Source organism: Dermacentor variabilis, chromosome 11 (assembly GCF_050947875.1).
Source record: "Dermacentor variabilis isolate Ectoservices chromosome 11, ASM5094787v1, whole genome shotgun sequence".
Taxonomy (NCBI): domain Eukaryota; kingdom Metazoa; phylum Arthropoda; class Arachnida; order Ixodida; family Ixodidae; genus Dermacentor; species Dermacentor variabilis.
In genome coordinates, this window is record NC_134578.1 from 103,038,092 (window position 1) to 103,059,372 (window position 21,281).

The window sequence follows — 21,281 nt, forward strand, 5'->3', positions numbered from 1 at the left end:
AAACACAATGAAATAAAGCTTGCTTCGAGCTCGGGTAAAAAAAAAGGCTTATAGACTATTTACATGGCTCAAATACAGACATATCTAAATGCATGTAACTGTTTGCAAACTGACATACATTCCACTGCAGAGCTTGTAAATGGAAACCAACTTCTTTAAGTTATTTTGTGCACTGTGACTATGCCAGGAATGAATAATGGAATAGCATGTCACCCAATGCACATAAAATTTTCGAATTCCTTCAAGAAGACAGGAGCAATGCTATAGCACTGCATATTGTTTTAAAGGCGCAAGACCATCGTGCGATTGGGCAAATAAATTGTTTTGCCCACGTCGAGACCACAAATTCGCATACAGGCTGCCTAAAAGTGAGGCGTGCATAATAAACCAATGGGAACAAATTCGGCAGAAATTATATCTGCAACGTGCATTCAATCAGGAAGTGGTGCAGCAACTGCAGCTCCCCTACAGAAGTGTCATTAGGAACACTACTTAATTTTGTTGTTTTCTATCGATTAGGACTCCAATAAGTGATATTGTTCTCCAGATATTCAAGAGAAGTGAATATTCAAACTTTCAGTAGTGACTTCTCAAACAATACGAAAGAAAGAAAAAAGCAACTATTTGATTTGCATTAAAAATTTTGAATATTTGCATGGGAGTAATAAATATCTTTGAAGTATTCTCCCATTTTCAAGCCAAACTGCTTCCCAGTGTCAGGCATATAGAATATGAAAGAATGCGCTGATCCACTGATTACACTGCCACAGTCCAGTCTAGAAAGGGCAACCAAATGAAACATCTGATTGATGATTGATGTTTATTGGCGCAAGGGCATCTAAGACCAAAGAGCACCAGAACATGTGTTATGGTTTAGTAAAATTGTGAGTTTGGGACTATGATTTAAGATAAAGGCTGTACGGAGGCCTACCCGTAAGATATATCTTTAAATACTAGTGGATGCGTTCTAAAATAATTACTAAAATAAATATCGCACCTCACAGGACTGGAACCACCTTCCTGGAGCAGTCACGTCCACTGTTCAAAATTCCCAGTTTCATAAAGTCTTAAACACAAGTGTATTGCAATGTAACTAACCAACTATGTAATTATATTTGTTATCGGTCAATTGCTTGAATTTTTGTTGCTTCACGCAATTATCTCATCATTTTAGCTAACATTGTATTAGCAGAAGAAAAACCTGTATAGTGTCTTTTTCCGTATGTTCCACTCCCCTCTGTAATGCCTCTGGCCCCGAGGCTAATACTAATAAATAATAAATAAATAAATAAGGACTTAAATGCATTTGCTACAGGTACACATGTTAAATCATTCTGGGTTGTCTGAATCCCTTGTTGTACAATTTTTGCTTACGCAAGAAGAGCAAGAACTCAGACATACTTTTGTGCATCAGATTGTATCTTGCCTGTGGGGCACAATCTGAAGGTTAGGATGGTATGAGATGATGTCGAGAAAGTTGACTTGTGCAAGATAATTGAGCACTATTAAAATTAAAAAGTGCATCCTCTGATATGAACATCGAGGGATGGGGGGGGGGGTGTATATGGTGTGAGTAGAGTTCCCTAAAATGAGCCAATCGGTCTCGGTGAAGTCCAAATGAAACATCTATTTCATGCACATCCAGCCATTGCCCAAGTGCTGTTGGATAAGAGTTAGTATGTTTGGCGATTGCAGCCACTGGGAACAAATTGGTATTTTGGAATTGCATAACAAGAAAAGCTTATCTGGGTACATTATAGGTGAGTTTGTGTATATCAAATCACCTGATAGATCCAGCTATTTCTTAGCCAGGTTGTTCACTATAATGGGTTTTGGCTGTACATTAAAAAAAAATTGGCTAAGGTTCAGCTCTTGTAAACGTAGTCATCACCAGCAAAACATCTGTTTGGCTTGGTTTTGCAAGACTATGCGCATAGTGTTTTAGTAAAGTTGGGCCGCAGTATTTCACACACGTTACACACATTGCGGAACAGGTTTTCCGTTAAGTCACGGCGAAACCTGGCAATCGCAGTAAACTTCCTGGGTGCCGTTGCTTATATTGACAGCTTCGTCTCCTCATTATTGTTCTCATTAGTGTTGCTGAACTACGGCAGCAATTATAGTACCTTTTATCTTGGCACGCTTACAGGCTTGGCCAGGTTCTCAATAACAAGCTACTCAGGCTTCCTTTCGCACCACAGTTTCAGCAGGCAACTTGGCATTTGCTTGGGATTTCGCAGCATGCCGTCTAGCTATCTCTACTGGATCACTGGATTCAGCCTTTCCCTTGAACTGAAGCGCAGACACAGACAGCCCAGCCGGCGTGCCATCCATGGCGAGATTGAGCGACCAAGCGCCAGCGAAGCAGCTGTTAAAGGAGCATTTACACTACGACCTAACTGGCGCGTGGGCCAGCGTCGCTCGATGCCGGGTGCTTCAAAGCGCACTGGCTCCAACAGTGCATCGAACCAACAGTCGAACTATAGCTGTTGATGCTCTTGCCAACGTGACATAACATGTGCGCGTGCTCACAGTGCGCCGGACTATATTAGCACTTTGACCTTCTCCTACTGCGCTTGCAGCAGCTAGGCTCCGTGCGAGCGCAGTTGCGACACCTCTCCGCAGCGGATCAAGTAGCGTTTCAAAGTCAGTGCGACACGACAAATGACCTTGAAAGACATGGCTTAGTGGAGCTCTTGCTCTAAAATTGCAAAGCGAGTTGAGGTGGTCTGCAGCATTCATGCATACAGCCATTACTGCAAAGTGTAATGTTTCCACTAATGTTTTGATGACACACTTAATATATTCCAGATAAAAGTATGCTTGTATATGCACTGCAACAAGGCAATCTACATTACTGCCAGTTGCTTAGCATATTTATTTTTTTATATCACAAGCTTGACCAAAAGTGCCTGCATCCATTGTTGGCACATGTTCTATGAGAAGCGTCTCCCCGCAGGCTGGCTGTACCCGGTTTGGAGGCAAACCGGATGTGACGTAAGCCAGTGGCGTACTCCCTGCCCCCAGATAGGTACTTGTACGCCTAGGGAAGGACGCTGCTAGGTGCTGCTGCTAAATCCCTGTGGTGTGTGCCGGCCACATGCGGCCACTGCCGGCTCACGTAGGTTCGTTCGCGTGGTCTTGTTACGCCTCGCTGGATCGTGTTCAGTCATGCCGTCCTTGCGCGGCGTCATTGTCGGTGAGTCAGGTTAAATTCTTAAATAGGTCGCGCCTGTGCCTAATTGAGTCTATGAAAGCCTGCACATTCAGTTTTGTGGGCTACAATGCAGTGCGGCTGGCGTGAGCTGTCTCCACGATGCGCTTCGAGCGTGTCGATTTCGCCGTTCTTTATGTTGGCGGAAACGACCTTGAAAGCAACATGGATCCACAAGAAATATGCGACAACATCAAGGTAAGTCTACTGAAATCACAAAATTTGAAACAATAAGCGCTAATAGTTGTGTTGTCTTTTAAATTTTAGGCCTTGATTGTTCAACGAGACGGCCCCCGTCGGGCTGGTTTTCAAGGTGTTCCCTCGCTGCGTAGAACATGCTGATGCGGAACAGAAAATGCAAAATCGTCGCTTGCTCAACCGCAAATTGACGGCTACGCTGAAGCGCATGCCGTGTCTGCGGAATTTGAACCCCGAGGTATGGACCCCCTTTTTCCAGCGGCATGCGGTTACATACCGTCAGGAACACCCTTGGCTTATTTCTGACTCGGTAAAAAATGTTTCACTTTTTCTCGCTGCTCGCTGCGGAAGAAATGCGGACCGTATGTCGTAGTTGTGTCTCCATTACAGGGTGGCATTACTGCGGTGAACAAAGCAAGTGTTGCCGTACATACTGTGCGCATTTCACCCTTTGTTGGGCGGTCGGAAAATATTGGTCCCACTTTTCAGGGCAACTTCGCTACTCTGTAGCGGTGAAGTGTAATCTCTACCATTGAACATTCCTGTGTAGATATGGTTCTGAATCACGTTAAGCACATTTTTTCGTCCATTTCTTTGTCAAACAACGCGATAGAGCGATTGCGCAGATTGTTTACTTCCCGTTCTACAATGTTTATTTTATTCTATCGCCTTCCTTCAAACCCCCACAGTGGCAAATGGACTCTTTATCGAAATTCCGTGTTTTCATATAAGCTGAATTTTGGTGCGGTTAAGTGTCTAAATTTCTCATGCCCACAGCTACCAAAACAGGTGATCAAATTATTAGCATCGCGAACAAATCGCATTCCTACATATGCGAGCTGCTACATACGAGCCCTCAAGAATTTTCAAGAAGCATCTTTTTTTCTAAGAACCCTTGTGATATCGGAAAGCCCTGATTGAGGATTCTCATACAAAGCATGCTCAGTAAGTATAATGAAAACGTGCACAAACAATGTATACTGTACTGGGTACTCTGGCTGCTTCTAATCACATTACAGGTGACCACGAGTAGGTAGAAACGGGCCGTGAGGCTGTATAGTGGGATGTAATATTCCCACTTTTCGCTATTACAGAATCGTAGTCAGCTTTGAGATTTTACGTTATGTGAAAAATACTTCATAAAAAAAAAAAAGCACTTGTAATGTCTCGGACACAAAGCGGCCTGTTCTCTGCTTGCGTCTATGAAAGGGTTAAGATGCACACACTATTCAAAGGTCGCATTAAGGAAGAAATGAGCGGCACCGTACTGCCTTCATTTCTTCAAACCCTTCAACAAAGCTTGAACAAGAAATGCATGCGAGGGCGTCACTACAGACAGCTGCGGCAACACTGACGCATGCGCGAGAATATAAAATGAGGTGCAGCTGTGCGGTGCACGCTGCCGTGAAGTTCGAATTAGTTTCCCCCTTGCAAAACTACCGGAAAGGATATATTGCATCCATCGGTGTTAATATATTTTCTTGTTTTCAGCCAACATACACATCCCCGTTAAATCAAATAGATCACTGTAGATGGTGGCCACAAGCATATTACAAGAACTGTGAATTGGAAGCTGTTAGCTGCCTGTGGCACAAAGTCATGCAAGGGTACATGTAGTCTTTGTGTGCACATTGACTTCATGTTTTACTTATTTGACTGGCTCCTATTGCACTCTGGCTGAATAGCAATAACACACAGGCCACTTTACGTTCGAACTACTTGAAAGTCTGCGAAAGCTGAAGGTACATTCATAAAAGTTCATAAGTTCATGGCATTAGTGAAAAAAAATCTAAACCTTTTCTGGTACAGATGTGCGTTGTCAGAAGTGGCTCAATGCATTGCAGTGATTGAACAGGCACATATTGGCTGTACCACTTGGATTTCAGCCTGCATGCGTTGGCTGGACAAAAAATTCTACCATATTTTACCCCCAAACTTTTGCTCACGAGTGGAAAGCGCTGTTTCTGTTGTAAATAGATGTGACATGCACACAAGGTATGTGCATGCTAAGTGTCTTGGTAAAGAAAAGTAAAGGTATGCTGCATGAACAGAAGGTGCTGCAGCCACATAACCTGACCTTTGATCTTCATTATGCTCGCAGATTGAAGGGATGGAACTAAGTGCGTGTCTTTTAAATGCTTGATTTCAGCCAGTTAAATTTGCCAACACGGGGATTCAAACCACTGGTGTCCATCTGCTGTTGGGCTGAACTCTCAATTTAGTGAGAATACTAACCACTGCGTTCATTGGTGCTGACAGATATCAAGTCAGTTGTAGCTTGGCATTACTGTATTACGTCACCAAAATGCTAGAGAACCACTTGAGATCCTTCGATGTCAGCATCCTCATAATCAGTGGGCACCCCATAAGAAAAATAGGTCAATTTTGGATGGTATCCTTGCAAGTGTGAGAAGGCTAGGCCACAGAAACTCGCGTTTCTGATTTGTGCACTATTCAGCCACGTTAAAATGTGGGGAGCCTAGACATCTAAAAGACGAGGAGCAAGCAAATTGAATGCAGCTACCAAGCAAAAAATGTGGAAGCATAAGCTGTTGATTTTTTTACTCTAAAGGCATGTTCACACTGAAGATGGAGCGGCTAAACCGGGCAAAGCTCTTGGCCAGGCGGATAAAAGCAGGCGTTAAACGAGGCGGCAAGCCCGATCGCTCGCGGACCACTTTTTTTCCCCACCCGCCAGAGCTGTCCGCTTTGCCGCAGCCAATCAGAACACCAGACGACGGTGGCGTGATGACGACGGTGGCGTGTGCGCGATAAGGATGGACGACCGGTGCCACGAGACGGCGACAAGTGCGCCACAAAAACGTTTGATGCTCCGCCTCGGCGGTGCGGGCAGCCAGGCAAGCCGTCCAGTATACAGGGTGTTTCAGCTAATTTGTGCTGAGGCTTTAAAAGAGAAAGACTGAAAGAAACTAGGCCTGCAGTACTCAAATGCAATCAATTCAGTAAACTACCCTTTTGAGCAACTTTAATACTTACAGCTCATTCAGAAACATCTGCTTTATTTTATGAAGATAGCTGCTGTGGTTATTTTTTCAGGACAAAAGAAAGTGCACAAGATCGAAAAAAGTACCGTGCAACTATGCACTTTTGAGCAGTGACGAACAAATGAACAATGCGGCATGCAGACAGGATGTAAAAAGTATGCAGATCCGACACACTGAAAATTATGTAAGCAGCTTTCTTTGCTGCTTCTGTTCATTGATGGCATTTGGCAGTGATATGTTGTGTTACCTTGCATGCACCACTTGTGTTTGTAGTACAGAGCTCAAAGGCAGACGTGCACTCCGATGCTCAAGGTGGTGTTGTGCACCATCCATATCCTGTGAGAGTAGTGGCACTGTCATTCCCTCGCATGGCGCATCGCATAGCGGGTGACGTAGAGAAATCCGTTTATTGAATCCTTAGGAGAAATAGTTGCTGCCACGTCCTGTGCCCGACAGAGCAGCGCCTGCTGGCCACCCAGGCTTCTGTCATGCAGCATGGCCTCCCAGTGTTGCAGTGTAGGGACATTGAAGTTTTGATGCTGGACCACCACTTGCATACTGTCGTTTTGACGCCGTGGTGCTGTATTGCAGCTTTGCATCTGCACATCCTGTGTCAATTGCTGGCATGGACACACTTGCCGTGTTTATTTTTTCAGAAATAGCATAAACATGCCACACCACACCTTGAACTATCACTATAATATTTTTAGTTTGCCACCACAACTGTCACCATGTCTAGTTGTAGTGTTTTTCTTTTAAAGAGACTCTATACGAAGGATGCTTTCTGATGGCATCTTTACCTTCTCGTATGATCATTCAGCGAGCACAAAGTGCTGCAGCTTCTGCAATGCTTTTGCCTATTCCTTCCAGGCACACTACTCTCAATGTAGCATTAGCGCTGAAATAGAATACCGCCCGTTGCTCAAAGCAGCTTCAATATAGATTCCAATCGGAAGAATAGGCAGACTTGTAGCAGTATATGACTTTCTATAGCCATAAAAGGCAAGCTAGCATAGTGGGGCATCTCAATGCTTGTAAGCATTCAACTGCATGTATCTCCAAATAACTAAGCTCAAGCAGACACTGTCAAAATTCGTGCTTGTCACGGTGAGTTGGTGCGGGAACTTGAAGGTGTCGCTTTTCCTTCATTTTTGTGTCTCTCATGTTTTTGCTAAGGCTCTTGCCACAGCAAAGTTGCACTTGTGGTATTTTAGAAGGGTAATTTACTAATCACCTAGGCGATGTCATTTCCTTCATTTGGTTGCACTTTGTGCATCAGTGCAATAAATAGGTCAAACGGCTTAATACGAAATGTTGCCAGGCCATTTTGGCACAACACTTGTGGATAGCATTTTGGTGTGGCTTGGACGAGACTGAAAGAGAGAAATTGACACATACAAGCACAAAGGCCAGGCACTGTTCCCTTGTGGCCTGCACAACCACTAGAATAGCAGCTAGTCTTATCAATTCATACTGAGTATCACAAAGTGTAACGTTGCAAGAACTGTAGCTTGGTTGATGAGACAAGGCACTTACAGCTGTAGCTGAAACGTGTGATCAACATGTACAAGGTTACAATACTCTACACCCTTTTTGTATTTAAGTTTTAAACTTTGCCCACAATCTGATTACAGCTTTCCAGAGTTCCTTGTAAAATCCTCCCATGCACCTACCATGTGGCGTGCAAGATGGCAGCAGCAGCTGTGGGAACAGTTGAAGAGGCGAAGAAAGGTCCACTTTATAATAGGTTGTATGTAAATAAAACTGATTGAACTCAACCGATTCGGCTTCCACTTTTGTCAAGACAATTGTCAGCAAAGCAATGGAGCAATTTCAATGGGCGATACTAATAAATAGTGCATAGAAATTCTTGGAAGCCCCGTCAGCTTTCTTGCCGTTAACAGGCTGTGTTGGTGAGGTGGTTTAGGCAGGGAATGCCAATTCATGAGGGATGGTCATGGCCACCATGTTCAATGTATGTGCAGCATTAATCAGTTCTCTAGACTGAGTGCACTAATGTCATGGCAGGCCAGCACTTTGTCACATGATACATTTTCGAACCTCGCATGCTTTCTTTGGGGCTGAGAAAATTAATGAAGCATGAAACTAAAATCGGCATGTTGCAGTTTTCAATTAACCATCACTGCATTTGTCCATTCTTGAAACAAATTTTATTGTACCAAATGCATACAGAATGAATTTGTGGAATATCCAAAGTACATTTTGCTTGTTTTGGTCAAGCAGCTGGCAGAACAAAACCACAAAGTTCCAAAGCAGAAAGGTAACACTTCTTTTGAAGCACACAATTGGTGAAACAGTGTTGCTAACACACGAGTGCAAAACTTGCCGCCGATAAAAAAAAGAAGGGAGCTGCTACACACCACTTGGTTCCTTGACCATTCATTTTTTTCTTTTGTGGCTGATTTTTAAAAATCCTTGCTACAGCAAATGCAAGGACATCAGAAAATCAACGCACAACAGATATTGGTGCTATGGTGTTAAGTAATGAAGATATAATTTTGCATGCACATTATTTAGTCTGAAATAGAGGGATACAGCACAAACATTACTCTTCAATCCCAATAAAAAATATGGAACTCGTGGGCTACACGAGGGCTACGGATAAATCTTGAGGGCCTCGGCTTCTGTAATGTGCAGCTATACTTAAGTACACAAGCATTTTTGGATTCTGCCTCTACCTGGGTGCAGCTTTGTGACCTGGAATGAAAAGCCACAGCCATCGAGCTGCTGCAGTGGCGATATCACAGTAAAAGGTAATAGCGAAAAATTAAAACAATAATATGGCCATGCAACTTGCACATCAGATAGGTCACCTGAAGCTTCTATTTCCAATTTTTCTGGTGTTGCATAGAAGGACAAAAATTTCGAAAAGTGATAGTGTACGATTTTCATACATTAACAATTATGCATATCTAGTTTTTTTTTTTTTTGCAGATATTTAGCAAAAAGTTTGAGCACGGAGAGCCCGGCGTTTTTGCAAAGGAGTTTCTAGGTGAGTTGGACACACTTTGCTGCTAATGCGAGTTTCAGAAAATTAATTTTGAAAAATTCACACTTTTTTATTAGTAACTTGGCGGCAGCCTTCTAAATGGCATATTTGGAGGCAGTCGCATGTGAACGCACACCCTTTCTTTTTCTAAATCTCGAAAATTGCACTTATTCTGAAATATTGATTATCGCACTCAATTGAGTACAATCAAAACTTGGTGCATCCTTCTCCACATCAGGCGGCAGTGCCCTGTCAAGAAGTGTGGGACAAAGCTTAAATGATAGCCTGACATGGCACACTGATGCACATGCTTGCCAGGCAAAGTGTGTCGTATCAGCAGCTACAATGACTGGCCAAGATGTTTCCATCTGATGAGATAGCGGGACCTTCTTTTCTGCGCTCCCAGCACACTCGGTTCCAATATTGCCTCGATTTACCAGTGAAATTTAATGATGAATATCTTGAATTAGGTGCAACTTTCAAGATTTGTAAGAAATGAGAGTGCATTAAAATGTGACTGCCTCCAAATTTGTGGAGTTCCAAAATAGAGGAATTCCTCTGCAAGAATGCCACATTTGCCGCACTCATAACTTTAAAACAAGAAAATCTATATGGTAATAAAAGACACCCTGTACGTATACAGTGTGCATTGGAGCATTTCATGCAACCAATATTCAAGCACCTTCTGTCTACAAAGAATTCATAAAGCAAATTTATGCATTAAGACTGGAATCAGTTACGAGCACTGGAAATGCAAACACTGTTACGAACCCTGGTCACATGCCAGGCATTGTGTTGCTGCTCTCTGCTTAGGGCCTATGAATAAAAACCACCTTCAACATCGTACAGTAAGCTACCAATTGCTGTGTGTAGGAAGACTTACAGTTCTTCAAATGCAATTATGACCTAGACATTCTAAAGCTTTTCTAATAGTGTACTTTTAGTGAACAAGTACCCCAAACTTGAACAACTCTGAAGCTATAATGCCATTATTATCTGAAAGATGCACTACACATTTTTTTAATGCAGTAAGGAAACATTCATAATCGACAATGCCACCATAGACATGAGTGTCATATAATATTGCACTGCGTGCAGCAAGGATAGCACAATCTCGCACAAAAGATTAGTCTCTCCCACAGCCTTTGAGGCCCCCTTTATTATGTCTCGCTTATGATGCCGTGACATGGTACGAAACCATGATGACATAACTTATGATCATGAGTTACTCTTGAATGAAAGCTTGTGCACACATGCATATTCCTGCATTGTAATTCTGGAGTGCACTTACAGTAAGGTCACTGTGAAAAGAAGAAAAGGCCAACAGCAAGAACCAGGCAGCGCAGTGCTATTTGCACCTTCTCGGCTGTTGTTGGTTTAAGTCACCTTCACAGCAGCAGAGTCATGTTATGCGGCGAAGCATATTTAGCATCATGCAGTGAAGCATATCTGAAGTTAAAGGGGACACTGTCACGGGGCCCCTGCTGGTGCTTATGGTTACCCGACACTATCAGCTTAAGTACTCGTACTGTGACCTCATGCATTCATGCATTTGGACAACACCAATCGCCATGTGAAAACCTCTGTTCACTGCTAATCTCGCTAAGAGCCTAAATTGTTTTCAAACTACAAATTTCACCAAGTGGCAAACTTGGCAATGCTTCTGGAACCTCATTCTCAAGTACTTTAATACTACCAGGATGCTTCAATGTCAAACTGGATTGAAAACCTGGGATGAGATTGCGCAAGCTTCTAGCTTTCTGACTGTTTGCTTCACCTTCTACATCAGTGAGTAGGCAGTGTTCAATAGGTGCTCCCGCTTCACCAAGCAGACGAGCGCTGACGAAAGCACGGTGAAGGCGAATAATGAGAGCGCAAGCAAACATTCAGAATGCAAGATCTCGCCCTTGGATTTAGAGAAAGGAAGGATAATTTCAACACCAAAGAACCCAAGTATGCGTTCAACAACAAAAGCTTCTGAACGGGCCACTTCCACATCAGCACTGCGGAAAGACTGATGAGCTTATCACCCAGCAGAAATTTTCACTGCCACAATCGCAGGTTCAAAGATATTTGCATGATGACATTTTGGGCCAAAAAGAAGATCCGTTTGAGTGATGGTGTAAGCGTGGTGCCCACTGTTGGCTCAGCTTGTGAAGAGCGACCTGCTGATACCAGACACTCTAAGCAGCTCTTTTCGATGTCTGAATCGATGGTGACATGCACTAGGTGTCACTGCTCTTTGAACATGTTGAGCTGTTGTCCTTGCAATTAAATTCTTAAGAATTGAGAAAAGGCCGATTCAACACAAAGCAACGATCTGACACCCTTGCCAACAAACCTGTTGCACTGGCATTAAGTTTCAGATGTTTGCGGCCACACATAGGTAAACCAATGGGCAAGGTTCTGACTGGTGTTGTAGTGAGTACTGCTCCAGGAGGGCACATGTAACCGGCAAACAGAGGCCTCAGGAGAGCATTAGAATATAATCAAGGAGGCGGCAGGGTACCCAAGGGGCAGCGGGGGGATCAAAACTGGAAGCAGGGCGGTCCTAAACTGGAAGCAGGTTATGTTGCTCCAACTCACGGACCACCCTGACTCTAGCCTTGTCCGCGAAAGCGGACAGCTGATCTTAAAATGCGTCAGAAAATTCGGAAAGTACGACTTACACACAGCCTACAGACATCATAGATATACTACTAGCACGTGCAGGCCTCGGCGAGCCCCAACCCATGGACCAGTCCGCGTTCTAGCTCTGGTGTCCCCGTTACCGGTTTGGTGTCCTGGAGACGCCGCCAATAATATGAAATAGTGACACGTTGTTAATAGTAAAAAAACACGATTTAAGCCGCTAACGCTATGTTCAGCACTGCCGCGCCCAACAACTTCTACAACGCCTGTGAGAACTTCACCAAGCAATGGTTGTTCTTGGCAATACTAAGAACTTGTGAATTTTGTGTACCGCTCATGCTTAACTTTGTAGTGCACTGTGGCTTAGTGAAGCACTACGATTGCGTGTAGCATACGTACACATCTTACCTGATAGACGGTGAACAGGGTCTTGTACAAATATCCGCTGAAGAAGAAAAGACTACACCTTCACATGTGTTAAAACACATGCCAAACTTGAAAAAACAGACGTACAATGAACCTCCACACGTTAAAATAGCAAAAGCATCACTTACAAGGCGAAAACTATTGAAAACTTTGCAAACGCCATAGAGTTTCCTACAAAACTCTATGGCAAACGCCATGGCAAGCGCAAATCCGCCATTGCTGCTGATATTGATGTTGATCAGGCTGTCCCCTTGCGATCGAGTCGGCAAGCGCGTGGAAGCGCGTTTCCTTATTCTATGGAAGCGCAATTGGCGCAATGTAGCCAAAATAAATAAAGAAAACTGCATCAACTCCAAATACACACACGCAAAAGAAAATCGTCGGGATTCTCTATAACGACGTTTCCAACCCCTTGACCGATATTTCATACAGCTCGTTGCATTAATTAAAATACCTGCAGTGCATTGTTTTCATAACGCGCTAAAAAAATTCTGCGCTTAAGCTTACCCGCACAAACACGCGGCGCAAATTCGTAGAACGCCACCAGTGCAGCCCCCCACCCCCCAAGAAAATATATGACTAGTCAATAATAATAGCATACAATTATAACGTGAGCGTTGGCGCAATCAATGGAGAATTCAATTTTATTTGTTATATAAAATCAAATGCAATGTAGTAAACAATGGATAGAATTAAGCATATAGCTTCCTGGAGTCTAAAAAAAATCTGCCTTGAAACTTGACGTAGTGACGTGGCAAATTGTGAATATATGATTGAAAATAATTGCTATAGTGTGTTCGTGTATGAGTAAGCTTCTCAAAAGGAGTTTCAAGTGTTTCCATGGTATGGTAAGCTTATATCTTGATTCCTCAAGTTTTTTTTATTCATATAGGTCAATTATGTTTAAAAAGCAAATTGGAAATCCCAATGGTTTTGCTTTTACCGGGGGAACACAGAGTTGAGCCACTGTTTTGAAACAAACTTTTATTTAAAGTAGTTACAAGTAACACCGACACCCTCGCTCATGACAAAACAACTTTCACTCACTGTGTCCAGACACTTGGTTCAAGTTGCATGTAATGCTTCATCTCCAAGCTTTGCGTGGTTTCTTAAAGGCATTGTGAAATCTACACGGTGTTTTTATTTTACACCTCCTCATCTCATAGCACAAGATCTGAAATGCGTGAACAAGAAGAATCAGGCCAGCACATATTCACAGAAATGAACTCTTCACAGTGCAGTTGACAAGTGCAAAAATTACAGCAGAAACTGCCAGTCACATGATATGAGCAAAACATAACTGTTCTTTTTGCGGGAAAGCCTCAGTCCCATGCCGACATTAACCCATATGGTGGTCATCACTGGCAATGTTTGAAAGATTTTCATAAAATAGAGACTGAATGTCTGGAGTATTTATCATACGGGAAGTAGAAACTCGCACGTCTTCTAAACAGCCCTTTGCAGTGCTATATGTATGCTGGCTATTGATAGTAATAAATAGTATGACTGTTACAACTGTTAAACAAGACAAAAGCTCACAGGAATATGAAGGCTTGAAGTGATAAACAGTGTTTGGAGGGAGAATGTAGCTGGAGTGAACCTTTTGACAAAGATTTGTCTTCGTCAGTGCCGCAATTAAGTTCGGCACAGCAATCTTTATGCACACTTAGCTCACTTTCCCACACCCTCAATGTAGGATGAAGAGGAGAATAAGATAGTGCGTAGAATGAAGTTGAAGTGTAGAAAAGAAATGGGGAGACAGTGAAAGAGAAGGTAGGAGCACTGTTGTAGATTATTCTTCCAAGGTTACTCTTCCAAAAGAAAAAAAGAAAAATATTAAATGTGTAAGGAAGCATTGCCAATTGTTATTATGCCTACTCAAGTAAGAGATGCACCATAAGGGATGCAATATAAAACTGATCTGATATGTAGGGTGGCCTAAAGCTTTCTGCATAGTCTTTACAATCATTATGACACTGTCTGCTGCAGCTAAATATGCAGAAGATTTAGTTGAGTGCTCATGACCAGAGCAACTTATCCAGACTGCACACAATACCATTGCATATGCCCTCTATTTTGGTAATCTGAAAAATAAAAGTTTATTCAAATGGGCAATAAGAACATCACATGGAACACAAAATCTAGATCGAATTATGAGGCATGCCACAGTGCGGGACTCAGTATTATTTTTGACCACCTTGGGTTTTGTGATGTGCACTTAAATTCAACTACACAATTTTTTTTTTCATTTCACCACCACTGAAATGCAGCCACCTTTGCTGGGATTGAACCCGCAAGCTCGAGCTCAGCAGTGCAACATCATAACTACTGCGCTACTGAGTGTTTACACAAATTTATAAGTAGCAAAACACATGGGAGGCTTTTGCACACTGAAGCACTACACACCATCCAATGCACTTCCTTACATCTATGTACAGACATACTTACCAGCGGTTCATATGACAAGCATGGAGGCATGCTCTAACACACTACCATCCAACAGCTGCCACATACCAGAGATGACCACTGGGTTTGTACCTATTTTCACAGAACACTTACCAGCAGCTCATACAACAAGCATGGTGGCATCTCTCGTGCTCTAACACACATACCATCCAGCTGTGACATATGGCTGCACACCACAGACAAAAACAGACGGGCTAATCATCAGAGACCACATGTCATGATTTGTTAACATGCGAGCCCTCAACCTGCTTCAATAAGGCATGACAGCACAGCACTACTGCACCACTTCTCTCTTCCTAACTGCACTGGAGGCTTGTTACCAGTAATCGTGCCCTGCTGATGTGGTTATCTCTTCAGTTTCTATGTTGCTGTCCCTAAGCTGTTATTTAAGGACTTCCTTTTGAGCTTCAGTGGGCCTTCAAAGGCTAGATGATGGCTGCCACAATCTAGGGTTTTTTGTAGAGTGAAATCTTAACAGGTGCACAACTTTTTTGTTGGCTGGTTCATTTGAATGGTCTGGAATCTTTCTTTTTGGGTCACTTTCACTTTCAACAAGCATGAAAACTGGCTCAAACAAATTGTTTGCCTTCTCAGCCACATCCTCAGAGACTTCACCATCTGATATTGCCTGTCTGACTGAGTCCATTTTTGCTCTTAAGAGTGCTGAGCTTGACACTGCTTTGGCTGCTTCCAGCTTTGTTATACTCTGTACAATGTGCAATGCCCGACTTGCCTCGCATGCTTCTTCGGGTGAGCTCTCATGGGCCTTGTTGCTGCTAGTTGGATTAGCGATGACCACACAGTGAATGTGCTTGCACACTGTAAAGTGTATAAGATGGTCATAGCAAGTGCACATATAAGTATGCACACACACTGCGCATTCCTTGCACCTCAAAGGACAGCAAGCACCATCTCCCACTTTTGACACTTTATATGAGAGCCCTTTAATAGACTGAGATGGCACAGTCCATATGCCATCTTCATTTAATTTGGCACAAGCTGCCATTTCACTGCCAGACCTGTGGTTTTTCTGAATTCTGCTCAGCTTCTTACCCTTTGCCCCTTTCATCATCTGGATAGCCCTTTTCATTAAAAAATGATTTGTCAAGTCCATGAGGGCAGAAATTAGTTTGTCACCATGCTTATTCTGTTTTCTCTCCAGCATAGTATGCTTTAACGTCCTGTGCTTGCTCTCAAGGTGCATGTTAGTGTTGACAGCTGCTCTAGTCCTAAAGCAATAGGCCCACTCTTGCGGCCTAACTGCATAGTGGTCATTGAAGTACTTCAGGAAGTCCCTCAGTTTTTCTTCCTCACTAGAAAGGAATTGCTTAAAATAATCTTCAAATGCCTTTTCGACGAGGAACTCTAAGAGTAGCCACACACTATGGTAAACATGTGGCCTTAGCTGTTTCTCTACACACTCGAGTATCTTCTTACGGCAATTGTTATCCACATGCCAGGCACAGAGAAGTTTCTGTTGTGCAGCACCCATGACCATGGACCATGCTTTGTAGAATTGCGACGCATCATCAGATATCAATGTCTTAGCAGCTACTTTTTTGGCCATGGCCGACTCCAGATATTGGAAGAATGCTGTCAAAGTTTGCTCGTTCATCCGGTTGCAGATGAAATAAGCTATAGCTACACCTGATCCTACTTTATCTAGCACCAGAAGAGTGGTCAGCTCAAGCTCGTACTCTGTAGTTCCATGTGTGGAGTCAAGACATACAGTACCTGCAGGGCCCAATTTTTCTAGTAGCTCCTTCTGAGGCTCTGTCATCAGAACAAGAGCAAAGTCTGCTGAAGGAAATGTACCACTTGGGTCGACTGCACCTTGTGCCTTGTACAGGCGGACAAGTGTTTCACCTTTTTCTTTCATCACAAGCACCCACGTGTCTACACTGATAGCGTCATTAGTGTGACAATGTTCAGGAGCAGCTATGTTAAACTGCTGTTTGATGTTATGCAGGGTTGAGCACTCTGCCAAGTGCACTGGCCTCAGCTTGGATACCACAGATGTTCTTACTCGCTTTAGAATGGTTTTCATAGGCACACCCCTTTCTAGGTTCTCTGCTACGCTGGCCTTTTCCTTGTCACTCATTCTCAAGTGCTGAATTTCTGGCTTGTGACCGTAATGGTTTCTTTGATACCTGACTTTTATGGTGGTGCCTTCAGGTGTTGGACTCTGAGTGTTGTCCATTGTGACGGTAATAAATGAAAGACATATCTTACCAGACCTACAGCTTCCCTGACTTTTCTCCCGACGGTCACTATGACCTTCCTTTTTCCTTGCCTCGCCTGATCTATTACAGTAATAGTGGATCCTTGTTTCTCCACTGGCCAGCTTTTTGGGGTCCCTGGGCAAAATGATACAGCAGTTTTGGCTACCCTCTTTTTCTGCTTTCCATTCATGAAATTCTGTAATAAAAGCACAAAATAGCATTAGATAGTGACAAGTACTATTGGGAGAGAGATGCAAACAAAAATAATCACTCTGAAGGCTTTAGACACGGGCTAATGTAGCATTTATTTTACTCCCTCACCTTCAACTCGACTGTGTCATGAGGTCACCCTTGATATTGCTCAAATTTATGTTAAAATTGAATTTCAAATGCAATGCGCCATAACTTGAAAAAATTTATCATATTAGTTTTGTTTTAATAAGAAACAAATATGAAACTTAAGCATGATCTATGCTCACTCCTTCCTCAATATTGAATCAGACTGTACATTCATAGCAATGCTGTTACGATAAGACAAAGACGAACTGAGAGCATGTGGTGCAAGCTACGCCCCAGAACAGTGGCCATCCCTTCTCTCAGTTTCTTTTTGAAAAGCTCCTTCTTTTCAAGAAGAGCTTGATTTTTTACTGTACATAGGGGCGTGGCGAGGGAGTGTCCCATCGTCACGCGGTTATGATCTGGCTTGGGCATGCGCCTGGTTCGGAGAGGCAGCATTATGTGCGATTTCAATAAACCAGTTGCTAGTCTGCATTCGTCCTGTCTTCTTGTACGTTGGTGTCTTTTCCCAAGTGCAGTTTACGTTCACAAAAAGATGTCTTACCAAGTAGCCTCCTAACACACTCTTCTTAAAGAAAAAAGAATTGCGCGTGCGTCAAATTTCGCTCTACTTTATGAAATCTACAACCAGAGTCCTTCTCAATTGAAGGACTGTGGTACTACTAAAGAATTTTCCCAAAGTACGCCGGGAGACCAAGCCGCTGACAGCCGCAATTGCAAGTGTGGTCCTGGACCTACGTCGGCCTGCATTCGGACCTATTGCGGCCTGCACTGAGGCGAAGACTACACCACGCACGCAAGTAGCGCAGAGCAACGTCAGAACGCAGAGCAAATTCCTCCTCTCGTTTAAGTAAAAAAAAAAGGGGGGGGAGGGGGTTGCGCGAGCGTCACATTTCGCTCTATTCTATGAAATGTACTGCTAAAGAGCTTGCCCACAATACGCTGGGAAACCATCCCGGCGACATCCGCAAATTCATGTATGGTCCCGGTTCTGCGTCTCTGCCGCATTGCAACGTGCACTGAGGCGAAGACTAGGCCACGCACGCATGTGGCACAGAGCAACGTCAGAACGCAGAACAGCTTACTCCTGTCGCTTAAAAAAAATAAGAAGATGTACAAACGTCAAATTTCAATCCAGTTGCCGTGCAGGATAGCAGACAATGCCAAACGTATGTCATGTAGCGCATCGCTGGGAGCGCGCACACATGACTATACTATAGATGGATAAACAAACAAATTATATTTAACGAGGACACAAACTTCAAAATACCCCAAGGAAATAAATTAGGCACCTGCGCAAAAGCTGATCTTCGCGAAACAGATGGAGAAAGAGAAAACAAAGGCCCGCAATGCATAAACAACTGCCTTTTTGGAAGCACACTGCGCAACAAGAAATTAAAAAAAAGTCCAAGATATAATATTGCGTTTAAACGTCATTTGCTCACGATGACTGAGAATAAATTTAATAAAACTGTTCCTCACCCTTATTGTTCCGGAACACCAGGTGCACGTCAGCCTCGAAGTTGTGCGCAGCGATCTGGTGCACCGAGTACTTCTCCATTGTAGGCAGGGAAGTGCCGCATACGTCGCATTTCATCAATTTCTTGACATCCACGGCCATTTTGTGAACGTTCCTGATGTGTTGCAGCATGTTCTTCCTCTGTATGAATAGTTTGCTGCAAAATTCGCAGCGACGATCGTCATCGCCGATGGCAGCTCGATCACAAACGCGCGCCATTCCGAAGCGGAGTAGGCGGCGTTTGGAAGCACGTGGTTTCTGTGTCATTGCACGCACTACAGCAATACAGAGAAGAAACCTCCCCAATCACGTGACACACTAGGTATTCAGTGGCCCCATAGGGACAGTTGGAAACCAACTTAGGGAACCAACATCCGGGAACGCAGGGTCACGTGGATGAGTGAGTGAGTGAAGAAACTTTTATTGTAGGTCCGGCGAGGACGCGAACTCGTCGCGCACCCGGCTAGTCCCACGTCGGGACCGGCAGGTCTAGCCCACCGGCCCGGTCGCGGGGACGCCGGACAGCCAGGATTTGCTTTTCTAGAGCGGGGCTAAGCAGAAGCGAGTCCCACTCCTCCTTGATGAACTTGGGGTATGTCGACCCACACTCCCACAGCATGTGCGCTAGAGTGGAGGTCTGCCCGCAGGAGGGGCAGGCGTCGTCGCGATACACGTCCGGGTACCGGCGTAAGCCTCGTGGAGAACGGACGGACACGGATACGTACTGGTCTGCAGAAGCCTAAGCGAAAACGGCTTGCGCCCTATTCAACTTGGGGTGAGGGGGTGGAAAGACCCTTCTAGACATGTAGAAGAATTTAATAATCTCGTTGTGAGTAGCGAGAGCGTCCCTGTGGCCGTAGGGAGGAGGGGAGTCGGTGCTTCTTGCAGAGGAAGCGCGGTCGGTGAGGTCACGCGCAGCCTCGTGAGCAGACTCATTGAGGTTCGGGGGAGCACCCTCGACCGACCCTACGTGAGCTGGAAACCAGTGGATTGAATGATGCGTGAGAGCATCTCGACTCGAGCTGCTAAGGAGACGAGCAGCTTGCTTGGCGATGCAACCCTTCTGAAAAGCCCTAACTGCCGTTTTGGAATCGCTATATATCTCGGACCCACGACCGCCTAGCAGGGCGAGGGCGATGGCGGCTTGCTCGGCGACACCGGGGTCTGAAGTGCGAATGGAGGCGCAGTTGGAAATCTTGCCGCTGGAGTCGACCACAACGATGGCGAAGGTCTTCCCATCGTTGTACTCCGCGGCGTCGACGAAGCTTGCTCTAATGTCTCGTTGCTTGATCTGTTTGAGGATGGCTGCTGCTCTGGCCTTGCGTCTGCCCTCGTTATGGACGGGATGGACGTTTCGGGGCACAGGGGCCACTTCGAACTTGTCTCGAATGCACCTGGGGATCGGGGTACTGACCATCGGGAATCCCGCAGGTTGGTAACCCAGCTCTTCGAGGATGTGTTTACCTGCCGCTGTGGTGCTCAGGCGAGTGAGTTGCGCGCGTTCTTGGGCTTCGGCAATCTCCTCGGCAGTGTTATGCACCCCCAGCTTAAGGAGATCCTCGGTATGGGTCCTGATGGGTAGCCCGAGAGCCCTCTTGACCACTTTGCGGATGAGAGCATTGAGCTTGTCGCGCTCCGCTCTGAGCCAGTTATGCATAGAAATTGTGTACGTAAAGTGACATAGTATGAAGGCATTGATAAGCCTGAGATTGCTTTCCTTCATTCCACGGTGCCGGTTTGCTATTCTGCGAACGAGGCGGAAAGCGTTGTCCGTCTTTGCGATGATCTTGCGGAGAGCCGTTCCGTTCCCGCCGTTGAATTCGACAAACATGCCCAGGACCCGAATAACGTCGACCCTGGGTATCACCCCCCCGTCACAAGTGCGAAGACTGATGCTGCTTTCAGAGACTGGCTTCCAACCTTTGGGTCTGCCTCCCTTCTCTTTTCTGTAAAGCAGAAGCTCCGACTTGGCGGGGGAGCATCGAAGTCCGGTGGGGCGGAGATACTCCTCGATCACGTCGATCGCTTCCTGCATGGATTCTTCGACTCTGCCCTCGCAGCCGCTAGAGCACCATAAGGTGATGTCGTCGGCGTATGTGGTGTGCTTGACGCCCTCTACGCGTGCCAACCTCTCGGAAAGACCAATCATACAGATGTTGAACAGGGTGGGTGTGATGACGGCGCCCTGAGGAGTGCTCCGCCCTCCGAGGGACACATCGTTGGAGCGGAAGTCCCCAATGCGAAGCTTGGCTTTCCTGTCCGTTAGGAAAGAGCTGACGTAGCTATGGAATCT

The 21,281-nt window shown here is 44.7% G+C and overlaps 1 protein-coding gene and 2 long non-coding RNA genes across 5 annotated transcripts; 1 reads left to right on the forward strand and 2 right to left on the reverse strand.

Annotated features, from left to right (window-relative positions):
* The first annotated feature begins 2,956 nt into the window (after nucleotides 1-2,956).
* On the forward strand, nucleotides 2,957-8,195 carry LOC142563970 (uncharacterized). Of its 3 annotated transcripts, none has more exons than XR_012824454.1 (4): nucleotides 2,957-3,199; nucleotides 3,291-3,412; nucleotides 3,482-3,650; nucleotides 8,052-8,195. It is a non-coding gene; the product is annotated as an uncharacterized LOC142563970 (long non-coding RNA). The 3 variants fall into 3 exon arrangements; XR_012824456.1 differs by lacking the exon at nucleotides 8,052-8,195 and adding an exon at nucleotides 6,470-6,499; XR_012824455.1 differs by lacking the exon at nucleotides 8,052-8,195 and adding an exon at nucleotides 5,562-5,945.
* Nucleotides 8,196-8,565: 370 nt separating this feature from the next.
* LOC142563971 (uncharacterized) lies at nucleotides 8,566-13,035 on the reverse strand. Its single transcript, XR_012824457.1, has 2 exons — nucleotides 12,467-13,035; nucleotides 8,566-9,135 (listed from the first exon to the last, which is right to left on the reverse strand). It is a non-coding gene; the product is annotated as an uncharacterized LOC142563971 (long non-coding RNA).
* A 1,467-nt stretch (nucleotides 13,036-14,502) lies between these two features.
* LOC142563402 (uncharacterized) lies at nucleotides 14,503-19,377 on the reverse strand. The gene is made up of 3 exons (XM_075673955.1): nucleotides 18,952-19,377; nucleotides 16,299-17,368; nucleotides 14,503-14,568 (listed from the first exon to the last, which is right to left on the reverse strand). Exons 1-3 carry the CDS (start codon nucleotides 19,253-19,255, stop codon nucleotides 14,503-14,505), a joined length of 1,440 nt encoding a protein of 479 aa, XP_075530070.1. The 5' UTR covers nucleotides 19,256-19,377.
* Between the last annotated feature and the right edge of the window lie 1,904 nt (nucleotides 19,378-21,281).

Excerpts from the sequence above, each read along its gene's own strand:
- LOC142563402 (XM_075673955.1), bottom strand. The coding sequence starts at position 19,255 with ATGACACAGAAACCACGTGCTTCCAAACGCCGCCTACTCCGCTTCGGA. Across the intron at positions 17,369-18,951 it reads GGTGTTCCGGAACAATAAGG|AATTTCATGAATGGAAAGCA; the intron begins GTGAGGAACAGT and ends CTTTTATTACAG. Across the intron at positions 14,569-16,298 it reads TAGAGTTCCTCGTCGAAAAG|ATTACCAAAATAGAGGGCAT; the intron begins GCATTTGAAGAT and ends TTTATTTTTCAG.